Raw genomic sequence first — 19496 nt, 5'->3', positions numbered from 1 at the left:
ATGTGCAAGTTTGTTTCAGAACCTTGTCACGCCCACTATAACCCCTCATAAAGTTTTAAAACATGCGTTTATTTTTGATATGATTAGTTATTATTATTACTATTTGTAAGGTGGACCAAGGCCTGAAAAGTCTGGGCCACTGAGTTTTAGGAGCGATGGTAACTCAGGCCTTCAGCTGCCGATATTATTAGTTATCAGAGTTGTAATTTGGAAAATCGCACACCACCTCTTTAGCTAAAAAAACGAGATTTCGGTGCTTGCAATACAAATGTTTATATTTGAAAGGTTTTACATAAATGGCTTACAGTCGTTCTAGTAATAAATGAATGCGTTGTAAAAGATTCCTCGTCACATAATAATTACAAAGAGATCTCAATCATCCGCTAAGTCACCTACACCCACTGCACCTTGTGGAGGAGCAGTGGGGACCGCACTAAAGGGCAGTGCGTGCTGGGTGGCCGAGGCCCAACTTCTTCTGGGAAGGATTCTGCCAAAATTGAAGTACTTCTGTCGCAGCTTGTCCTTGATCTCATCCTCGTTCATAATGGCGCTGGCCTCGCGAAAATTGAGGAAAATGCGGCCCTTGTCATCGGTCTTAATGGGTAAAATTTCGGTGCAGACATTACGGGCTTTGAGAAGGAAGCCCTCCTCTTCTTGTTCACCCGCTGCAGATGGAGGTCCTCCGGCGAGATTCATTAGCCGATCTTCGGGGAGAGCCACACTATCCAAGCGCGAGTCCATTGACAAGGATCTGGGTGGCTTGGCAGTGCTCGGGTGGTTTTTCTTCTTTCTCAGGCAAAATGGATCCCGATCACTGGCTTTCACATACTGGACCACCGGCCGATTGACGCCCCACTTGGGCCGATCATCCATCTTATTGGCGTCCTTATCCTTGTTTAAGTTCTTCTTCAAATTCTTGTCTTTGTCTTTATCCTTACTTTTAGCCTTAAATGTGGTTGTTGTGGTGGTGGTTGTAGTGGTTGTGGTCTCATGATCTTTTTCAGCAGTTGATTCCTTTGCGGGTTGGGTCTGGGATTTCGATGTCTGGGTTGTGGTGGTGGTGGAAACCTCCCGCTTAAGCAACACCTTGTAGAAGTTATCGTGAAACAAACAGAGATCGCAGTTGAGGGGCAACTCCGTTTGGGTCTCCACATCCGCTTGGTGACCCACCTCATGATTGTGTTCGTCTCTGTCGTCTGAACTATTCGAATTCCCTAGTTGAAGAGGTGTCTTCAGAGGTATCAATGCCAGTTTGTCTGTTTCGGGTACTAAGACTGGAGCCACATCTACCTCCAGTGAATCTGGGGAGAAGCACCCACTGGCCGTCACCAAATCCGTTCTTCCAGATCTTGCAGTCGTTAGCGGATCCTCCTCCTTTTCCGCCTGGTAACCATCCTCGGTGTAAATGGAGGTATCTGTACGATGAGTCATCGTGGCTTTCGAATAGGAACCCGGGGTCTGTGGTGGTTTCTGCATGGGTTGTTGCATAAAATAAGTGGCTATCTGAAGGTTGCCAATGGCATTTTGGAGCCCGAAAATATCGCTGGTAACGGGCAATGGAATAAGGGTAGCTGGTTGCATAAGCAGAGCCACATTTTCCTTATCTTCGCCCAGGAAAGAGGCCTGTCTTTTGGTTTGAGTTGCTTCTTTGGTCTCCTCTTTTCTGGGATCCTTGGGTTGTTTGATGGGTTTCGTGATGGTGCGGCGAAGGTTGATGGGGGTGCCTATCAGAACTTTTTCCTCTGTCATAACTGGAGGTGGACCACGGGGTGTATTTGATGATTCTTCCTCTTGGAATGCTGGCTCATCTGCCCCCGGCTTTTCCTCCTCATCTTCCTCCTCCTCCACGGATTGAACTCTCATTAGCTCGGACTCATCCTCGTCGGTTTCCTGAGAAACTTTAGATGGCTGGCGCACCATTCGCTTCTTTTGTTTCTCCAATTTGGCAGCCACTTCAGCTTTCTGGATGGCATCCAGCATTACTTGCTGTTTCTTCTGCTGGGCCTCTTCGCGTTCCAGGAGAGTTCTTCTCTCAAATTCCAGACGTTCCTGCTCCAATTGCTTCTGTCTACGGACGCGGTCCTCCTCGATCTGCTCCTCCTGCCGATGGCGTTCCTGTTCCCATTTCCTTATCAATTCCCGTTCGTGAAGTTGCTTTTTGATGGCATTATGGTACTCCGCTGCCTTGCGTCTCTTGTCCATTCTTTCGGCCAGTGTATGAGCGTCTAGAGGGGCATTCTGCCCTCTTAAGTAGGTGGAGGACGACTGCATTGATTGTACATCGTCCTCACTGTCCTTAAGATCGTGCATTCCGCGACTTAGCCATCCTGGCGGCTGCTGCGGTGCCTGATGACCAGCTCCACCATTAAAGTTGGCCCAACGAGCCCTCTCCCTTTCGTGCTGCTCATGGACAAAGAAATCACTCTGGTCCGGATTGCCAATGTGCACCTGGTAGGTATTCGAGGTGGAGACATCGCGGCTCATACTCATGTTCGATGAGCTCGGCGGCGCGGGCACATAGCAGTATCTATGGGAATAAAAAAGAAGTATTTCATTTCAGAATATATATTATGATCAAACAAATTATGGTCAAACCAAGATCAACAAAGATATAACCAAATTGCAGTATTTTAATTTAACTGACAATAGTCCCCATTTATAGTAAAATACATTAATAAAGCTGGTTATCCAGCTTAACTCATTCATGGCTAATTACAGTTTGTTACGGAGTGTTTTTTGTGTGATTGGGTCACTTGGTTACTCACCCATCGGCCATGTATCCATCGGCGGCGAGTGGCTCGTATCCCTGCCCTGGCACACGTCGTCCCTTGACGGTGTATATCTTACCCAGTGGATTCCCCGGGGGTGGTTGATGATGGGGTAAGGGCATAGGAATCGGCGCAGGAATTGGTGCAGCTGAAGTGCCCGCCTGTATCGATCGGCGGAGGCGTCTGCACCCTGCCACGCCCCCTCCCACGGCGCCCACACTTCCGCCATCCAGGACACTGGCACTTCCCATGCCACTAATGCTCTCGATTTGACTGGCGCCGTCGTTGAACCAAATGTCCGGGGTGTGGGGATTCTTGGGCGTATCGCTCAGATAGCCGGAAGTGTCCTCCTCCTGGCAACCAGGAGGCCCCTGGACTCCACCACCTCCGCCACCCTGGTTGCTAGCGCCACCCGGGGGATTGTTTAATCGATGTGGCCCGTTGCCGGGATCAATGTCAGTTGGTTTTCCCGTCTTGGAGTCCTGGTGCCTCACCCTCTGTCTAATGGCTGGCAAACTGGGGCTCCGCAGGCGTTGCTGCTGCTGCTGTTGCTGCAGCAAAAGCTGCTGGTGCTGCTGCTTCAAATGCTGCTGCGCCTCTTGTCGAGAGTTCTGCATTCTTCCCTTGGCAGTTTGAAGAGATGTGGGCACTAGTTCCGCATAGCGGGCAGGGTTCTGCATCTGGCGAGATGGCATTCCGGGTGCATAGCTTCCCCTCCTGGTCCTTCGATACATGGACTCATCCTCGTCCTCAAAGTCCGCATCGGCCTCCCCATCCAGATCGTCCATGTAGCGCTCCAACTGATTCATATAGGCCTGGTTGCCATGGCGATACTCCGGCTGGCGCAGGATCATTTGCATATCCGGACCCTGGGCTCGTCGCGAGTGACTCGAAGTTTGATTGGAGGTCGAGGCCTGGCTGAGATCCAGGTTGGAGTAGTAGGTGCGAATGGAGGTGCGTTCGATTTTGTGGTGCGAGGTGTGGTGATGATGGTACATCTCATCCATGCGCGCTATTTCCTCTGTGAAAAATATGTTTTTAATTACAGGGTATTCACTTTAAGGAACCTAGTAGACCCACCTCTCTCCTTAGCCCATTGCTGCTTCTTCAAGTCCAACAGCCGGTGCGTTTGCCTGGCCTCCGGTCCCGTAATCATGTCAGTTCATTGCACTTCCAATTCGCAGACTAGATATAGAAGCCGAAATATCAAAGGTCGGTCGGCTGGAGTCCTAGCACTCGGTGAAACACCACACCAAGGCTGTGCAGGAGCTTCACTGAAATTCCTTCGAACCCTGGGCTACGACAGCCGAAATTCGATTTGTTTTGCATTGGAATGCCAACGGGTTGTCCTGGCAACAGCAAACCCCATTCAGGCAGTAAACAAAGCCGATTATACTTACTGAGGGGGTATCGCAAATAATTTATAACGTCTACCAGTCTACAAAAACCAGTAAGCGTGTCAAAATATAGGAGTACAAAATATTAAATATTATATTTTATTATATAATTATTGTACGCTGCAAGCAAAAGCTATAGACTTAGGCTACATAAATATTTCGGCCATAGTTCTCCGGCTGTTAAATAATCTATGCTCACATCCTATAAATTTTAATATATAAATATTTTTATTATTGTTTGCAAATATCGCAAAAAAAATGTACTCTAATAACTCCGCTTGTATTCAATAGATTTATTGTTATGTTAAGGTATCCCAAATGCTACGAGCCCAACCTAACCTTCCTTTTCCGATATCGTGTGGGGGCTTGTGAAGTCCTTGCACTCGCTTTTGTCAGTGGGTTAATGCAGTTGGGTAAACTTGTTATGTGGGTGGTGGGGCACCAGACACTGGAGCCATCATCGCGTGCCCGATGCCTGTTCCAAAAATACACACTCTATTTGCTGTTCGTTGGTATGAATTAAAAGGACAACCAAGAAAACAAGAAGACTCTTTCGACAGAAGGTCGGGGCTGGGCTGGGTTGGGCCGGGTTCGGCTGTTGGTTTGGGGTCTATCGATTTTCCATCAAGGAATCAAGGGTGGACATTCCCCACACGCGTGAGTTCAATTACCGCACATATAAGGAAATGCAACAAGTTACAAGTTAACCCTCGGGCTGGCGTGGGTGTAAAATGCTGAACGAACGTCCTTCGTGGTTGGCTTTCCTCGGCCAGATTTTCAGATGCCGGTCTGTCCATTCGATTAGCGGGGCGACCAACCTACCCGAGCGCACAGAATTTATTTCCCATGGTCAAAATAGAAATGGCCAAAAGATAAAGGCCAGAGAAATATCTCATAACCCATTTTCCATAAACATACAGACCACAGAGCCAGATCGCTGCGGTGTGGTGTGGTTGCCTTCTGCCTTCTACCTTCCTTTTGGCTTTCTGCCTCGGTGGTGCAGTGGTGCGGTGGTGCTGTTGGGTCTGTTTTATACGCGTGGGCGTTGAAATCACTGCCAGTCAAAAGGTCATGTTATGATCTTGAGCGAACTATGTGTCTAGCATGAGAGCATGGGAGCCCAAACCACAAACTCCAACCAGAACCGAGTGTTGAGTAAAGGCGACTCAACTCGAGTCGAGTGGAGAGCAAGGCAGAGACTCAAAAGACAGACACCCAGTGAGTACACTGGAAAAAGTGTGTATAGTACACAAAAACACTTGTCTTACATACTATAAATTTCTAGGACCATTTTTATAAATGAAAGTTATTTGTAGAAAAATATTTCAAGAAAGCTAAGCCAGTTTTGGGTTTTTTTTAGTTCGGAAAGTTCAGTTTTTGCAAGTGCCGCCGGGAGCGCGACCAAGAAAAGGAGCAGCTTCAGATCTGGCCAAAAGCAAAGTTGGGGGTGTTGAGGCGCAAGAATGATGGGATGAGATGGGTGGAGAGGAAAGGAAAGGAAAGGGAAGGGAGAGGACAGTGCCACAGACGGAGACGGCAATCAAAAATCCCACTTGATACAAGTGCATTTATAAGACATTATAATGAGTTTTTATAAACTTAAACAGGGTCGCCAGCGAGTGCGGCCCTAGGGCGTCACTTAACTAGACGAAGTCCCCCAAGATCCCAGCCCCAGCCCAAGCCGCAGCTCCCTCGCTCCAGATGATCTCGGACATTGATCATGATGAAGATCATCACCAGTCGAGAGCGCCGGGGATCATCAAGATCATAATTGCTTATGCAGCTGGGTCAAGAGTTGAGGCGACCCGTCTCCCATACGAACACATGTCACCACCACTTGGCGTTTTCCCCGGCCAGTCCGAAAAGAAAGTGATCATGCCAGGAGGTGGAGTGACGATCGGCTCGATCATCTCCGCTGCCATTTAGGCAGCAATTTCCATTCATCTTCCAGTTGGCCCACAGATTTTCACTTGTCCGCTGGCCATCGGATTGGATCGGATCGGATCGGATCGGGGCGGGCAATCAATTGAACGATCGCGCTGATCGCGCCGGATCGTTTTGCTCGATCGCTCTATTCAAACGATCGATGTATCATTTAGCGTATAACCCCAATACACCTACCAATAAACAAACAAGCCAAATGCCTAATAATTGTAATTTTCCATATTTTTGTCGAGTCTACGATCGGAGACGAATGCGATGAACTCAAACACGATCGGGCCCCGAAGGCAAAGGAGCCGTTTAAATGGCAGATAGAGAGAGGAAGATACACATGGACAACTGGCGTTGAAGTAATAGTGTGTATAAATTTAAAAGTACTTTTCTGACCATCTATTTAAAAATAGATTCCAATTATTTCAAAAAGAAATATAATGACTACTTGTACTATCGTGTTTTTATCAGTATTTTCACGTACCTGTCTCTATACTAATACTTATTAGTATTGGGAGTTTGAATCTGGATTTAATTTATGCCAATTGTAACATACAGAACACATTATTAAGATCTAGACATCCAATCATTGTTATATTCCTATACTCTCAGAAAATACTTCCCTTTTTGACAACATGACTATTTTTCTGTCCCCGACTGTGCATTTTTATTGATGGAGCGGGAGAGCATTAGACCATACATATTGATCAAAATTGATGATGTTGACACGAACTTTGAACGACTCTGATCGTCGTCGGCTCTCAAGGGTTTCTCAAGCGATTTTCATAAGTGATTTGGGCAACTCGTGTAGCAAACGACTCTAGGGTTATTCTCAAGTGAGAGTATCGCTCAGTACAAGGGGTTTGTATTTTGCGTTTTTGGGCTGCTGAAACCACTTGAAATGGTTTTCACAGCCAAGATCGATGGATCGGACGGACTATGTAATGGAGCTAATTTGGGAGACCGGGTCCGAAAATGACATTTGGCCTAGCTCCGCCATGAATTTCAAAATTCCAAACAGGTTGGCTGTCTTTTTGAGAACTTAATTGTTGAGCTCTCGAAACAATACGCTGTAGAATTTTTGAGATACAAAACAAATAGTTGGGAATTGCGTTCGCTGCACTTTCGATCGCAACTCACACGAAACTTGGCTGCCCAAAAATGGTCACTTGGCAGAAATAACACGAAGACGCAGCGTTAGCGCCAACAGCCAACTGTCAGGTGTTTGGATATCTCCTCCAACTTTGACTTAGCCTCGTCTGCACCTTCGATTTCGATCCATCCATCCGCATGTGTGAGCCACGAGTCGTAGGTAGAGAAGGAAAAAGAAAACAGGGAGTGTGGGTATGATAACTTTGCGATTACTTTTGCCTCAGCCTCTAGAATGAATGCTACACGATAAGCTCAAGAAGTAGATGCTAAGGCCATAAATAGAAAATAGTTTTCTAATGTGGGAACTCAATTAGAAGTAGTTATAAGTTACCCCCTTCCTCTCATAATATTATCGTTTTTAGAGATTTCTTCAGCTGGCGTTGTGTTTGTCTCACAACTCTAATTGAACAGACTTGCTTGCATCAGAAAAGTGCAATTTGTATGAAAACCAAATAGCACAAATTTGATGATTTTTAGAATAAGATGAAGTGTACATACTTCCTAAGTTGTAGTATCACAAGATATGCAAACATTTCAGATTGACAGAGTATTCTCACTGCAATCACTGCTCTGTCACCTTCATTTATTTCTCTCACATTACATTTGCGGCTTGTCCTCGGAGCTGACAACATGTTACACTTTGGTCACTATAATGAGCCGTAATTAGTGGCACCGGTGTATCTGGCTAGTACCGACTAGTGCCACTGCAATTGCGACCGACACCAACTGCAACTGCAACAGAAACTGCAGCATCCCAGCAATGCGAGTGCGATCGATCGGCTGGCTGCGTGTGAAAAGTTGCGCGCTTTTTGATAATTGCCACCGAGCTGCGTCCACGTCTGCGTCTGCGTTTCTGGCCAAGAAGCCGGACACGTTGGTGTCTCGTGGATGGCCAAGGAGCTGGAGAGCTGGAGTGCTGGAGTGCTGAAGTGCTGAAGTGCTGAAGAGCTGATGACATGGCCATGCGTCAAAGTCGGCTTCGTTGGCGGCGGTAAATGTCAGACTAAATGAAAGGAAAACTGATTACGCTTGACAAGTTCAAATTGTTTAGGGACAGGCGACATTAAAGACTGAGAGTAAAAGCCTCAGCTGTCAAAGGTTTTTTCCGTTCATTTTTATTTAGCTCCCCCTATTTTCATTTCTCTAGTGCTCATTTTTCGGCGAAACCCTGACCAGCAATTTCCCACCAGAGAGGTTGGAAAAACTTAAAATGTCCACTGATTGCCGCAGCTTGTTGTTGTTATGGCCACATGCATGGTGGTAAAGGCCTGGCCCGAAACAGCCTGGCTTCAACTTTGGCTAACGGTTAATACAGTCCATCATTATCAGAAATGCGTTTGCAGCTCCCAAAGCCAGATCTCTGGCTAAGGTCAGTTTAGAGACCAAAAAATTGTTGCCTACAAAGTCCAGCCCCCCAACCCCCCACCACATTAAAAAAAATAGGAAAAAAACAAAAATTCTCACAAGGCGCTGGCTGCACTGAAAAATAAAAGGATAGTGCTCGAAATACAAAACTCCTGAAGCAGATAACTGCATTACAAGAAAACACCTATATATAACTGTTTCTGGAATAACCATATTAATAGAACATTTTCATTTTAAAACATAAGCTCCATCTCTGACCCTTTTAAATACCATTTAATAGCACCACTCTGGCACAAAGATCTATAATTTTCTCCAGGTGTTGTTCTGGATGGCTGGTTCCTAGGCAGAGAAGAGCTTGACTACATGAAACAGGTGTGGCACGTCGCAAAAAAACAAAAAATGAAACTGGGAGGAGGAGAAGTCTGCTGCCTGTGATGCTGCTACTCTAGCTGACTGGACCAAGACTCTTGGCCCAAGGAGTGTGCGAGTGTGAGTGCGAGTGTGTGTTGCTTTTGGCCAGGTTAGAGCTCTCTGAGGTTGGCGACGCTTTTACCGCACGTTCGTTGTTTTTGAGGTCACAATATGCAGTCTGCTATGTGCTGCACTCAACGAAAGTCAATTCTGAAGGTAATAGTAGTAGGAACTTGGAATATAATAAAAATATAGTTTGATCCGTTCTCCTTTATTATGTACTTTTTCTGACTATATGGTAATAAAAAAAGCTTTTTATTTATTAAGCTATCGTCATTGTAATTTGTCTCTGTGCATGAGAGACAACGACTGCGAGTGGAGGTCTGCGGGCTGATCATTGCTGGAAATCTGCGGACTGGCTGTGTTTGTTTGTCGCCTCTAATGAAACACGCGACATGGGGAAAAAAGGAGATCCATACACACTCACACTCGCACACTCTCAACTTTGACCCGGGTCAGAGGGCAAAGCCGGGCTTGAAATTAAAAAAGATAACTCAGATGCGAAAACAATTGATAGGCACAGATATTAAGCTTTGACAGCAGAAAATACGATAGATAGACACAGCCCGATAAAGTTTAACTTGCGTCAAGTCAATTAAGGTTAAGTCCCGAAGAATCTCATAGACTCGACATCCGAGGAGATCCGCAGGTGGAAGTGCCCTTCCCTCCGAGGTGAGAAGTCTTCGGTTTAACGAACTGCCCGAAATGAAAACATTTATAACACATCAGATATAATATATGTGCCAGTATAAGTTGCCTCGTATGATTGATGGCCGAGTGCATTGTGCATGGGTTTTGAGCCAATTTATAACAACAATCGGGGGATTTGTATGCCGCCTGTCAATTGGGAATCAAAAAGCGTTGTATAAAAATCTCGAACGATCCTTTTGTTTGCGTCGAAAGATCGCTTTGATTGGGCGTATTTATTTTTTGTTCCGCCGATCGTTGAATGCGATGAGTAATGGATGGAAAAGTGGATGTATTACCAAAAACTCAAGCTGTGCGAAAAAAGGAAGACAAAGCCATAAAAGGAAGAGCCAAATCGATGGAGGGCAGTGCCAACGACACTTTACACCTCCGATGATCCGTCATAACTTTTAACACATGATATAATTTTGCATGGACTGTCGGCCATGGCTTGATTGATGAATGTCCTTCCACCCCGGATGACCCGCCGATACCCTCCAGATCTTGAAATTAGTACAACAAACTCAACGTAACTGTCAGTGATCGGTAATTGGATTTTCAACCAAACAAAAACTCGTTTCGAGTATCCCCGAAAAATTGGATACCCTGTAAGAACGCGTTCGGAGTTTTTAAACTTGTGGGAGGGCATATATTGCAGCCCAATATTTTATGGAATTTATAGGATAATATATTAGGTTCATTATATTTTCCAGATCAATAAGTCAAATCTCCCTCGCATCCCCACCCACTATGACCCAAGGCTAGTTAATAATCAAACATGTTCACATAAATAGGAAATTACCGCCGAAAATTGTATTTATATACTGTAGGGTACCTATAAATCGAATATTCCTCTCTCTCGTCCCCTTCCACTATTTCGATTTGTTTTACAAGCATATCGTGAGCCCAACCAAACACTTTCAATAATAAGAGACCGAGAAACAACCGAAAAAATATTATTCGTTAGCGCTGGCTGATGCACCGCAATGATAAAAGACTTTAATTGATTAGGCCTTTGTTTCTCCGTTGATTATTGAATCTATTTCACTGTTTTTCGAATTCCCACGCCAAGGCAGCGAAAGAAAAAGTGTGTGATTTATTATGCACAAAAGGGAAAATATATCGACCGCGATGTTGGATAGCCAGTTGATTTTTGGGCGGTCGTGAAGCGAGAGCTTTTGGCCACTTTTGTGGGTCAGCGGAATGCGGAAATTTCTACGCTTGACCGGCTAGTACGCAGGTGTTGGCCTACCGCCCCCTTGCGAGAAATATGATCCATGAGCGATGGAAATAAATCCATGGCATGACCTCAGACATCACACATCAGACATTAGACAACAGACATCGAACTTCGACATTCGAGAAACTCATCACGATGGAGCTCATTAACAAGAAGCTCTGGCAGCTTTGTGGTATTATGAATAATCCCCAGTTTATTAATCAACGAAAAACTGTGTGAGTTTGTTTGTTGTTTGATTGCAAATAGACGATGATGCTATTATAATGATCGCACTATTAGGGATTACCAGCAGCTGACGGCAGAAGCCTTTCGGCCGCAAATCGATGATCGAGACCCACAGCGATGTTTCCTGCACTTCCTGAAACTAAATGACGATGACAGCCTAATTTCAGGGCAATTAACCAGGGGATGATCGGTAGCCTAATGACTGTATCCATTGGCTAAGGACCGAAAAACCCGAACTAACTACCAGTGGCAATTTACGATCGCTCTGCTCCTCTTGACCATGAAATCGACCATATGTTGGCTGTCCTTCTGTTTAGGAAAAACTCCTAGTTCCTCTTATTCGTATTTAGGAACCAGAAACTTTCTTTAATCGCCGGACAGGAAGTTTCCAGATCGTAGTTTTGGAAAATTGTTGACATGTGACACGACTTATGGTCAAGGCGAGGGGCTCTAGTGCACATTTAAATAAGCCTTTTGTTGGCACACATTTTCGAAAATCCAGCGACTTGGCTAAGTACACACGCACGAGGACTTAGGCATAAAGTACCAAATAATATCTATGGCATGTCGTTTCGGATTTCGGTTACCTCGGATACCTCGGATACCTCGCTTTTGAGTATTCAGTTTGCATACTTGCCTCAGTTCAGTTTATTCCTAATTACATGCGTGAGCGCCCTAAATGCGCAAAATGCCGAAAGGCAAATATTATTGCTTGTTTAGGTTGGGTCGCCCCGAAACAATGACAATTGCTGTTTACATTCATGATTTCTGCATTATTTTCTCAACTAAACATGGAAATTTTAATCTGAGACACACGCTCTTTTCATCATCTGCGGCTTAGTCAGGTTTGTTCTTTTTTCTCCCTTTTCACATTTTTATGATTCCCTTCTTTATCCTTCAAACATCTCTTTTTTGAGCCACACCCCTGCTTTTTCGGTGGACATAATACATTTTTATACTCCAGTGTTGACGGCTGTGGGCGATCAGGAACATCTGGAGGCTGGGCCTCGGAGTTATTAGTTAGGAGCAGGAGCTCCGTGTGCGGTCAGGCTAATTGAGTGATCAAGCGTGAGGGTCAACAGTTAGTGCCGATCAAGATGCAGAAGGGTATTCGGCAACAGCCGTATTCGGGCGGCTAAACTGCGGCTTAATTGCCAGCTTCGCTTCGGAAAACTAACAAATTCTGACAGCATCAAGATTTAGTTGAGTACAAATGAGAGATAACATGTGGGAAGGAGTCCCTCAAGCATTTATTTCTCTCAAGACTGGGAATAGACTTTGCAGTATTGAATTTCAGATCTGTAAGGGCGGTGTGGTACTGAAAATAAAACTAATTCAAATTGATCTAATAAATTCATATTGATAGTAGATATTAACCCCTTTTTAGTAGTAGTTGTAGTTTTTGACCTACAGCTTCAGCGTTTGTCTATATAATATACAAATATATTGATTGCGTTTTTTTCTATTAGACAAACAGCCGACACACCCAAAGTGCATCTATCGCCATCTTTTCAGCTCAGCGATCGGCTCGAAGTCGACGTCGCCTGTCATTAACAACGTTTAGCGATTTTAGCACAATTTGCATTAACAATACACTGACACACACGTGCAGATCTACTCAATAATCAATATAATATAAAGGCATCAGATGGAGAGCCTTCAAAAGTGTGGAGTTTTGTTTGCCATACAAAAATGGAGCTGCGATCGATTGCCACACAAAACGCTGAAAAGATGGGGAGTTTGGAGCGATGAGCTGCATCACGATTTAGCTATGTGTACACATATATTCTAGAGGAAAATCTTATTAAAATTTTATTGCAACAAAATGGAAAACTTAAAACTGGCATCGCCTAAGCCTCAGCTAAAAACGGAATTCGTGCGCATCAAACAGCTTCAGTTGAGGTTTCTGTGTCTTTTGTATGTAGCGGAACACCTGCTCGGATGCGAAGTTGAGGTTTCTTTAGCTCTGGGTACACTGGAAGAACATTTTGACTGAAAACATAAATAAACTCAAGTGCCTAAGCCTAAAAGGACTTTTGCAAAGGCCCCAACCAAACGAAAAAAGAGAGAAGAACTTGATCCAGGACGGATTTTGGGGAATTGACTTAAATAGAGCTAGGAACTTGGTTGATAAAATAACTAAATATATTCTACCTACAAATAACAAATCACTGTTGTGTTTATTTAATCCTCTTGTATTTATGTCAGTATTTTATCATGGCTTAGAAAATAAGCTCAAGTCCCAATTTATGACGTAATCATTACATTTATTAAATTTGTCTTCTGTAAATTGTCAATTTTAATACACAAATATAGTTTACTATTGCAAACAGAAACTTAATTTGGTCTTATTATTTAGTTCTTGCAATATAGTATGTGAAAGTGCTGCATTTTGAAAATATTATTCTCATTTATTTTCAAGTGTTCTATGACGTCCGGCGCAGCCGCAGCTGCCGAGCGGCGTGTGATGCATCAGAGTTGGAACTGGCTAAGACGACTTCAGCGATCCGACGACCTTCTTACCGCCCCGTCCAAACAGAAACCGCCCCATCGGGCCAATTGTGCCGCAAACGCGCGGCGACCTTAGTCATTTGTCAGCTCGAATGGGCAAACTGGCAACTGGCAACCGGCAACAGGCAACCTGGCTAACTGGCAACATGGGAAAGAGGCAACACAATACTCCGCATTGCCATAATGCAGATGGCACTACCACTGCCACTGCCACTGCCTTTGACTTGCCACTTTCCTGGCCGACATTGCCTTTGTCTTGGCCGAAGTCGTCGCCTGGCTAACTAAATATCATTGGGTCAAGTTCAGCGCGGGCTTGGTGGAAAGGCGAGACAATCCATCTATTAAATTGGATTCCAATTCCAGTGTGGCAGCGGGAAAATTGAAAACATATTTTATACGATTTTCCCCCAGCTAATCGCCAGCGCTTTGATTTATACATCTTCACAGTTTTATTGTCGGCACGCAGTCAACGCCCCATTCCAGCACCCCGGCACAAGTTCATCTCTGGGTCTTCGTGTCATGGTCCGAGATATATGATTCATTTCAAAATGATTTGCTATGCCACGGCCAGCTTGGAAGCAAGGGAGCTAACCAAGTGCAGGTGCCTAGTGCCTAGTGCCTAGTGCCTGGTGCCTGGTGCCTGCATCGCCCCACTTTGAAGTTCAGGTGAGTTGAAGTCATGTCCTCCTGCCATCCCGTCCTCCCAGATGCGCCTTGTGGGCCTGGCCGTTTTATTGCCCATCTGTTGGCGTTGGCCGGCTACTTTCTCACATAACCCGGCCATGGGAAATGCGGAAAAGCTGCCATCGTCGAATTGAAGATGCTCTGGGAGTACTGGGTGTTTGGTTCTAGTAATGCAGTACTTCTAAAAGAAATCTTTAAAGCCTTTCCTACCGAAACGTATTTCCAATTCGTACCCCTCTATCTCCACCTGCTTAACGCGGCGATTCCAATTAAGAAATCTCGGACTGGTGAACTGAATCACCCACTCGGCGAAATCCCCAGTACAGAAACACAGAGCGGGGCTATTCAGGGCAAGCGTTTCTCGCAATCAGCTGTGAAAAATCATACTCCATTTATGACCCACTAAAATGGGCTTCTTTCACAGCATCAGCCGCTTCAGAGGAGCCCGAAGTTCATTTGTGGGACCAACAAATCGACCAACGTGATGTTATGAATTTAATGTATGTCCATTATGCATAAATTCACGAAATTCCAAGCGGCCAAAGTGGGGAGAGTGGGAAGAGTGGGAAGAGTGAACCGAAAGCTTTGTTTTTCTGGAACACCTTTTGGACCGCTAGAGCCAGGGTTAAAAACCTTTCGCACCTGGAGGGGCAACAACAATTTCATAGTCCATTTGGCTGCAAGGTGTTAATAACACAACAACAAAGGCGTTACAATTACACATTGAAATCGGTCCGAATGGACAGAGCGGGGCTTTTCTTCACCCCTGATGTGTGATGTCAACTTCGGGCAGGTTCCCACCGAATCCAAGCCCAAATATGTGGAACAATTGTTAAATATGGCACTTTAAGTTCGACTCGCTCACATTTTACGGCCACATTTGGGAAAAATCTCTCCCAGCAGCGGAAAAAAGACTACAACAAACTACAACAATGCCCGACTTTTGTGCACGCAACCAACTCCAGAAAGGGAAAAGCTAATGGCTGGTTTTTGACAAAACGGAAGCTGTTCTCGGATGGCCCATTATATTGGGATATATACGTAAACTGGTCTGGCCATAAAGTGTAGGATTAATTCAGCTTTTTGGGCAGCCTGAATTGTGGAGCAATTTGTTTGGACCACTTCCAAAGCTGATTGATATCGCCCTAGGGCCCCGACTGATCTGCCAATTTATCACTGTCTACGATTTCACATGGGAAGTCGGCTCCAAATTGATCATCGCGCAGTTCGCTCCATTGACAATCATAATTCATTTGATTAAATTCAAATTCGCGCTTGTAGAACGGGGACAGGGAGCAAAAGCATCCAAAGCAGCCAAAGCAAGCGAAGCAACCAAAACACAAATGTTAATACGGGTATACATACATGGAGAGATATGGTCAACAGTTCACATTTTTCATATGCCGAAATTAACATTTCTGTTTTCGTTAATTTTGGCATGTGGCGACCCCTAAGGGTCAAATATGATTTGGTTTCAAGTTTTCCAAACTCTTCAAAAACAAATCGATACCAAAAGCAGATCAATGATCTCATTTGCATACTTCTCCGACCGCATAAAAGCCATCCGAACGGAAAGCTGCAAACCAAAAGCGAATTTCAAATAAACTAAATCCACTGAGGCTGCCAAATGTAAAACATGCAAAGAGCATCAGGCATCCAAGTGCCGCAAGGTGGAAATCAATTTTGTTTTCTTTCGTTTCTTTGTTGGCTTTCAATCAAAATCAAACTCGGTTGAGAAATGAATTAGGGGTTCTCAAAATCGTCGCCGAAGTGGAAATGCTCTTGCATCATTAGGCAATATCTTTGCGTCTCTTGTTTACAAATTTTACAAGCGAATTACTGCATCTGAAATCAAGATATATTAATCCATTTTAAATCTTATGGGCTTATTTGATATTAAACATTTAATTTCAACAAAATATAATATAATAAAAATAAACAAAAATAATAACATATGCATACATACATTCCTATAGCTGAAGCATCAATTTGTTTTAACACATTTTTAATGCTATAGTTTATTTATAGCTTTAGCATCAAACTAACCTTATTTTATACACAAAATGTGAACCATATAAGCAGATCCTAAATCGGATACATTTCTCATGGACATGATGGTTAGTTTTATATTTGCAATACCCACAATGCGAGAGAGTAATTTGAAGACAGAATTCTGTCGATTCAGAGCCAACAACAAGACGAATTCAAATCGAACGCATAAATTAGTCAGAAATAAGCGCGAAAACGTGTTTTAAATTTTTGTTTTCATTTCACGCGCTGCCTGAAAGAATGAAACGAACCAAAACCAAATCGAAATCCGAAAACTGAAAACCAAAAACCGAAAACCGAAACCAAGCCAAAAACTGAGAAGCGAACCGAAAACCGAACGGCCATCCAAATGAAATGAGACGAACAGCTAGCGGGGAGCACTCATGTCAGTATTTGTCAAAAAATATAAAAAATATACAGCTACGATTGTTGTTGATTTTGGCAGTGATTAATGCATTTATAATTAATTTATTGTACGGGGAGCAGTCTTCTTCACCGAACCAAAGGCAGCCTGGCATGACATAAGTTTTTCCTTTTCTTTCTTTTTGAAACTGGAGCTGCAACTGCAGCCGAAACTGGGTGCCTCATGCGGATGGACACAATTTGCCTGTAACCTAATTTCAGCAGAAATATTTATATTGATCGAAAGGGGCCCGATCATGCTGGGTTCGAATACAAATCGAGCCGGTGATTGATGATGTATGATTGTCAGGACGACTTTAGTCCATTTTCATACACATTCCGCTCCGAATTCACCGATTTGGCATTCTACATTATAAATTCTGCATTCTGCAAGTCACTCGAAGTTCGAGTTTCAGCGGCGGCAAATGGCAAACGAGAAATCCCGGCAAAAGTCACATACATTAGAACGCATTAAAGTGTAACCAGAAAGGGGCGAGGCCGCAGCGGAAAAGCGGAGGAAAAGAAAGGCGGCGAGAGAGGAAACCCCTCGAGCATTTCCAAGCTGCAATTGTTGCAATTGTAAGGCAGCATTTTTGTGAAAATATGCACTGGGCGAAATGAAAAGAACCCATGAATTATAATTTGTATTATTATTTGTTTCATCGAACAATAAAACTCAAAATCATATTATTATCAATACAGTCCTACCTCGACTATTGAACGTACAATTTTCTCACAAGTATTTCCATAGAGGAAATGTTGTGTACTACATTTTTCTTTAATCAGCCAATTACATTTATTTTTGAAACCTTTGAACATTTATCATAACCTTTCTTCAAGTGTAGATTAATAGAAAGAAAGCAGCGGGACTTGGAGATTCAGTATTTAGTCCCGGCTGTGCACCCATAACAAACAAATCAGGAACAAACAATTGTCGGGGATAATCTGTTGCTCACCAGGGATTAGCAGGCACTACCTATCTCCTTCCATTCCCGCATACTTCATCTCCTTCTGGCCATATGCAAATGCCAAGGACCAGAAATTAAAGCGTGAACATTTGCCTAAAGTATCCGGCTGAGAGTGCGGGTGCAAAGGAAACCGCAATCGGAAAACCGCAAGAGGAAAACGATGAAAACGAGGAAAGCGAACTCCTTCTGGTGAGGGCCCTTGTAATGGGTTTAAAACACCCCATTTCTGTTCTGAAGGAATCCCAAGATCCAGAGGCGTTTCCCGGCCGAAGGCAGAAGGGTTACCCATTCCAAAGAGCATCGAACAGGATGATAACGAGCTGCGGGTTTCCACTGTTTTGTGCTCTGTCGTAAAACAGCAAATTGGATTAACTTCTGTGACATTTTCCTACCGAAAGTCAAAATGGGATAATACGTTGTGCGTGGAGAAAGCAGGGAAAAGTGGGAAAATTAGTATAGAAATCGTATTGAGCCCCGAAATAAGCTGGCTTCACGCCCATTGCAAAATGCAAAGGAAAATACTTACATCTGTAAAATATTTCATTAACAAAGTCTTTGCCGTGGCCAAATGGGTTGTTGTTATGGGAACCGAGTAATATCGATGGAACAATACTGAGAATATGAAGTATCATTAGTAAGACACAATCAAAAGGGAATAATCAGTAACATTTCTTTCTGCTAATAGTTTTATATAAAAAGGATTGTTAAGTCATTTTCATAATATGTCCGATTTATCACATTGTTAAATGGGTATTATCGATCCAACACGATTTGATAGTTCTTAAAGTAAGTATATTTACCAGACAGATCGATCTTTTTGATGTAAAACCTATTTCCATGAACATATGTAAATGATCCCATAAAATAGGTATACCTATTTATCATACAACAACTGGCAAATATCGTTGTTCGTCGCAAAACTACTCTGCGCACTAAGAGCTGTGGGCATGAATATTCATAGACCTTAATGACCGATACTACCAACGGCAACTATTTACCAATCAATTGATATTACGCCGGAGACTGCAACTATTCAATTTTGTAGATCTTGGGCATAAAGATGGCTAATTATAATTTATACTTAGCGATTACCATACGGTCGAGGTATAATTTCCAGAAACTAAGCTATTTATGATACATTAATCCCGTGGACGGCATCTGGAATCTTGCGGATCGGCGAGTTTGTCTCTCTTTCGCACTAGGGGGCGCCAGCTAACAATGTTAGTAATATCGTAAAATGTCTTATGGCTATCAACAGATATCGCATTTAATGATCGAAACTATGACAGCTTGACAACTGCCAAACGGGCGAAAAAACTAGTGGAAGATGCAAAAAAATAAAGGAAAAGAAGCAGACCGTTAGGAAAACTCCATCACTCGAGTCTTACGTACTCCCCTCTCTTTCTGAGACACTTAGTCCCTCTCTTTCGCACTTTCGGTCAAGTTAGCGGGAAGTGGGCAATGTACGAGGGGCTTCTGTGGGGCTCGGGGGAGGTGGGTGGTGGGTAAAACTCCCCGATCGATAGACCACGCCCACCGGCAAGCCGCTAATACGATTTCGATGGATGCGTCTGTGTGAGTGATCGCTCTCATTGATCGCTCTCGTTTGCATGGGTAGCTCTCAGCCAGAGCCAGCTGCTCTGCA

At 43.9% G+C, this 19496-nt stretch overlaps 1 protein-coding gene and 1 long non-coding RNA gene across 2 annotated transcripts; one reads left to right on the top strand and one right to left on the bottom strand.

Moving 5' to 3' along the window:
- Positions 1-372: 372 nt before the first annotated feature.
- LOC122617975 lies at positions 373-3924 on the bottom strand. Its single transcript, XM_043794052.1, has 3 exons — positions 3849-3924; positions 2766-3789; positions 373-2527 (listed from the first exon to the last, which is right to left on the bottom strand). Exons 1-3 carry the CDS (start codon positions 3922-3924, stop codon positions 373-375), a joined length of 3255 nt encoding a protein of 1084 aa, XP_043649987.1.
- A 10247-nt stretch (positions 3925-14171) lies between these two features.
- Positions 14172-17510, top strand: LOC122617415. The gene is made up of 3 exons (XR_006325950.1): positions 14172-14414; positions 16515-16866; positions 16927-17510. It is a non-coding gene; the product is annotated as an uncharacterized LOC122617415 (long non-coding RNA).
- The last annotated feature ends 1986 nt before the right edge of the window (positions 17511-19496 follow it).

This window comes from Drosophila teissieri, chromosome 3L (genome assembly GCF_016746235.2).
Source record: "Drosophila teissieri strain GT53w chromosome 3L, Prin_Dtei_1.1, whole genome shotgun sequence".
NCBI lineage: Eukaryota > Metazoa > Arthropoda > Insecta > Diptera > Drosophilidae > Drosophila > Drosophila teissieri.
The sequence above is the reverse complement of the archived record's forward strand: the minus strand, read 5'-3'. Positions and strand labels throughout refer to the sequence as shown.

Bases quoted from the DNA above. Each gene is read 5' to 3' on its own strand.
- LOC122617975 (XM_043794052.1), bottom strand. From the start codon at position 3,924: ATGATTACGGGACCGGAGGCCAGGCAAACGCACCGGCTGTTGGACTTG. The intron at 3,790-3,848 runs GTGGGTCTACTA...TATTTTTCACAG, and splicing joins GCAATGGGCTAAGGAGAGAG to AGGAAATAGCGCGCATGGAT. The intron at 2,528-2,765 runs GTGAGTAACCAA...TTATTCCCATAG, and splicing joins GATGGATACATGGCCGATGG to ATACTGCTATGTGCCCGCGC.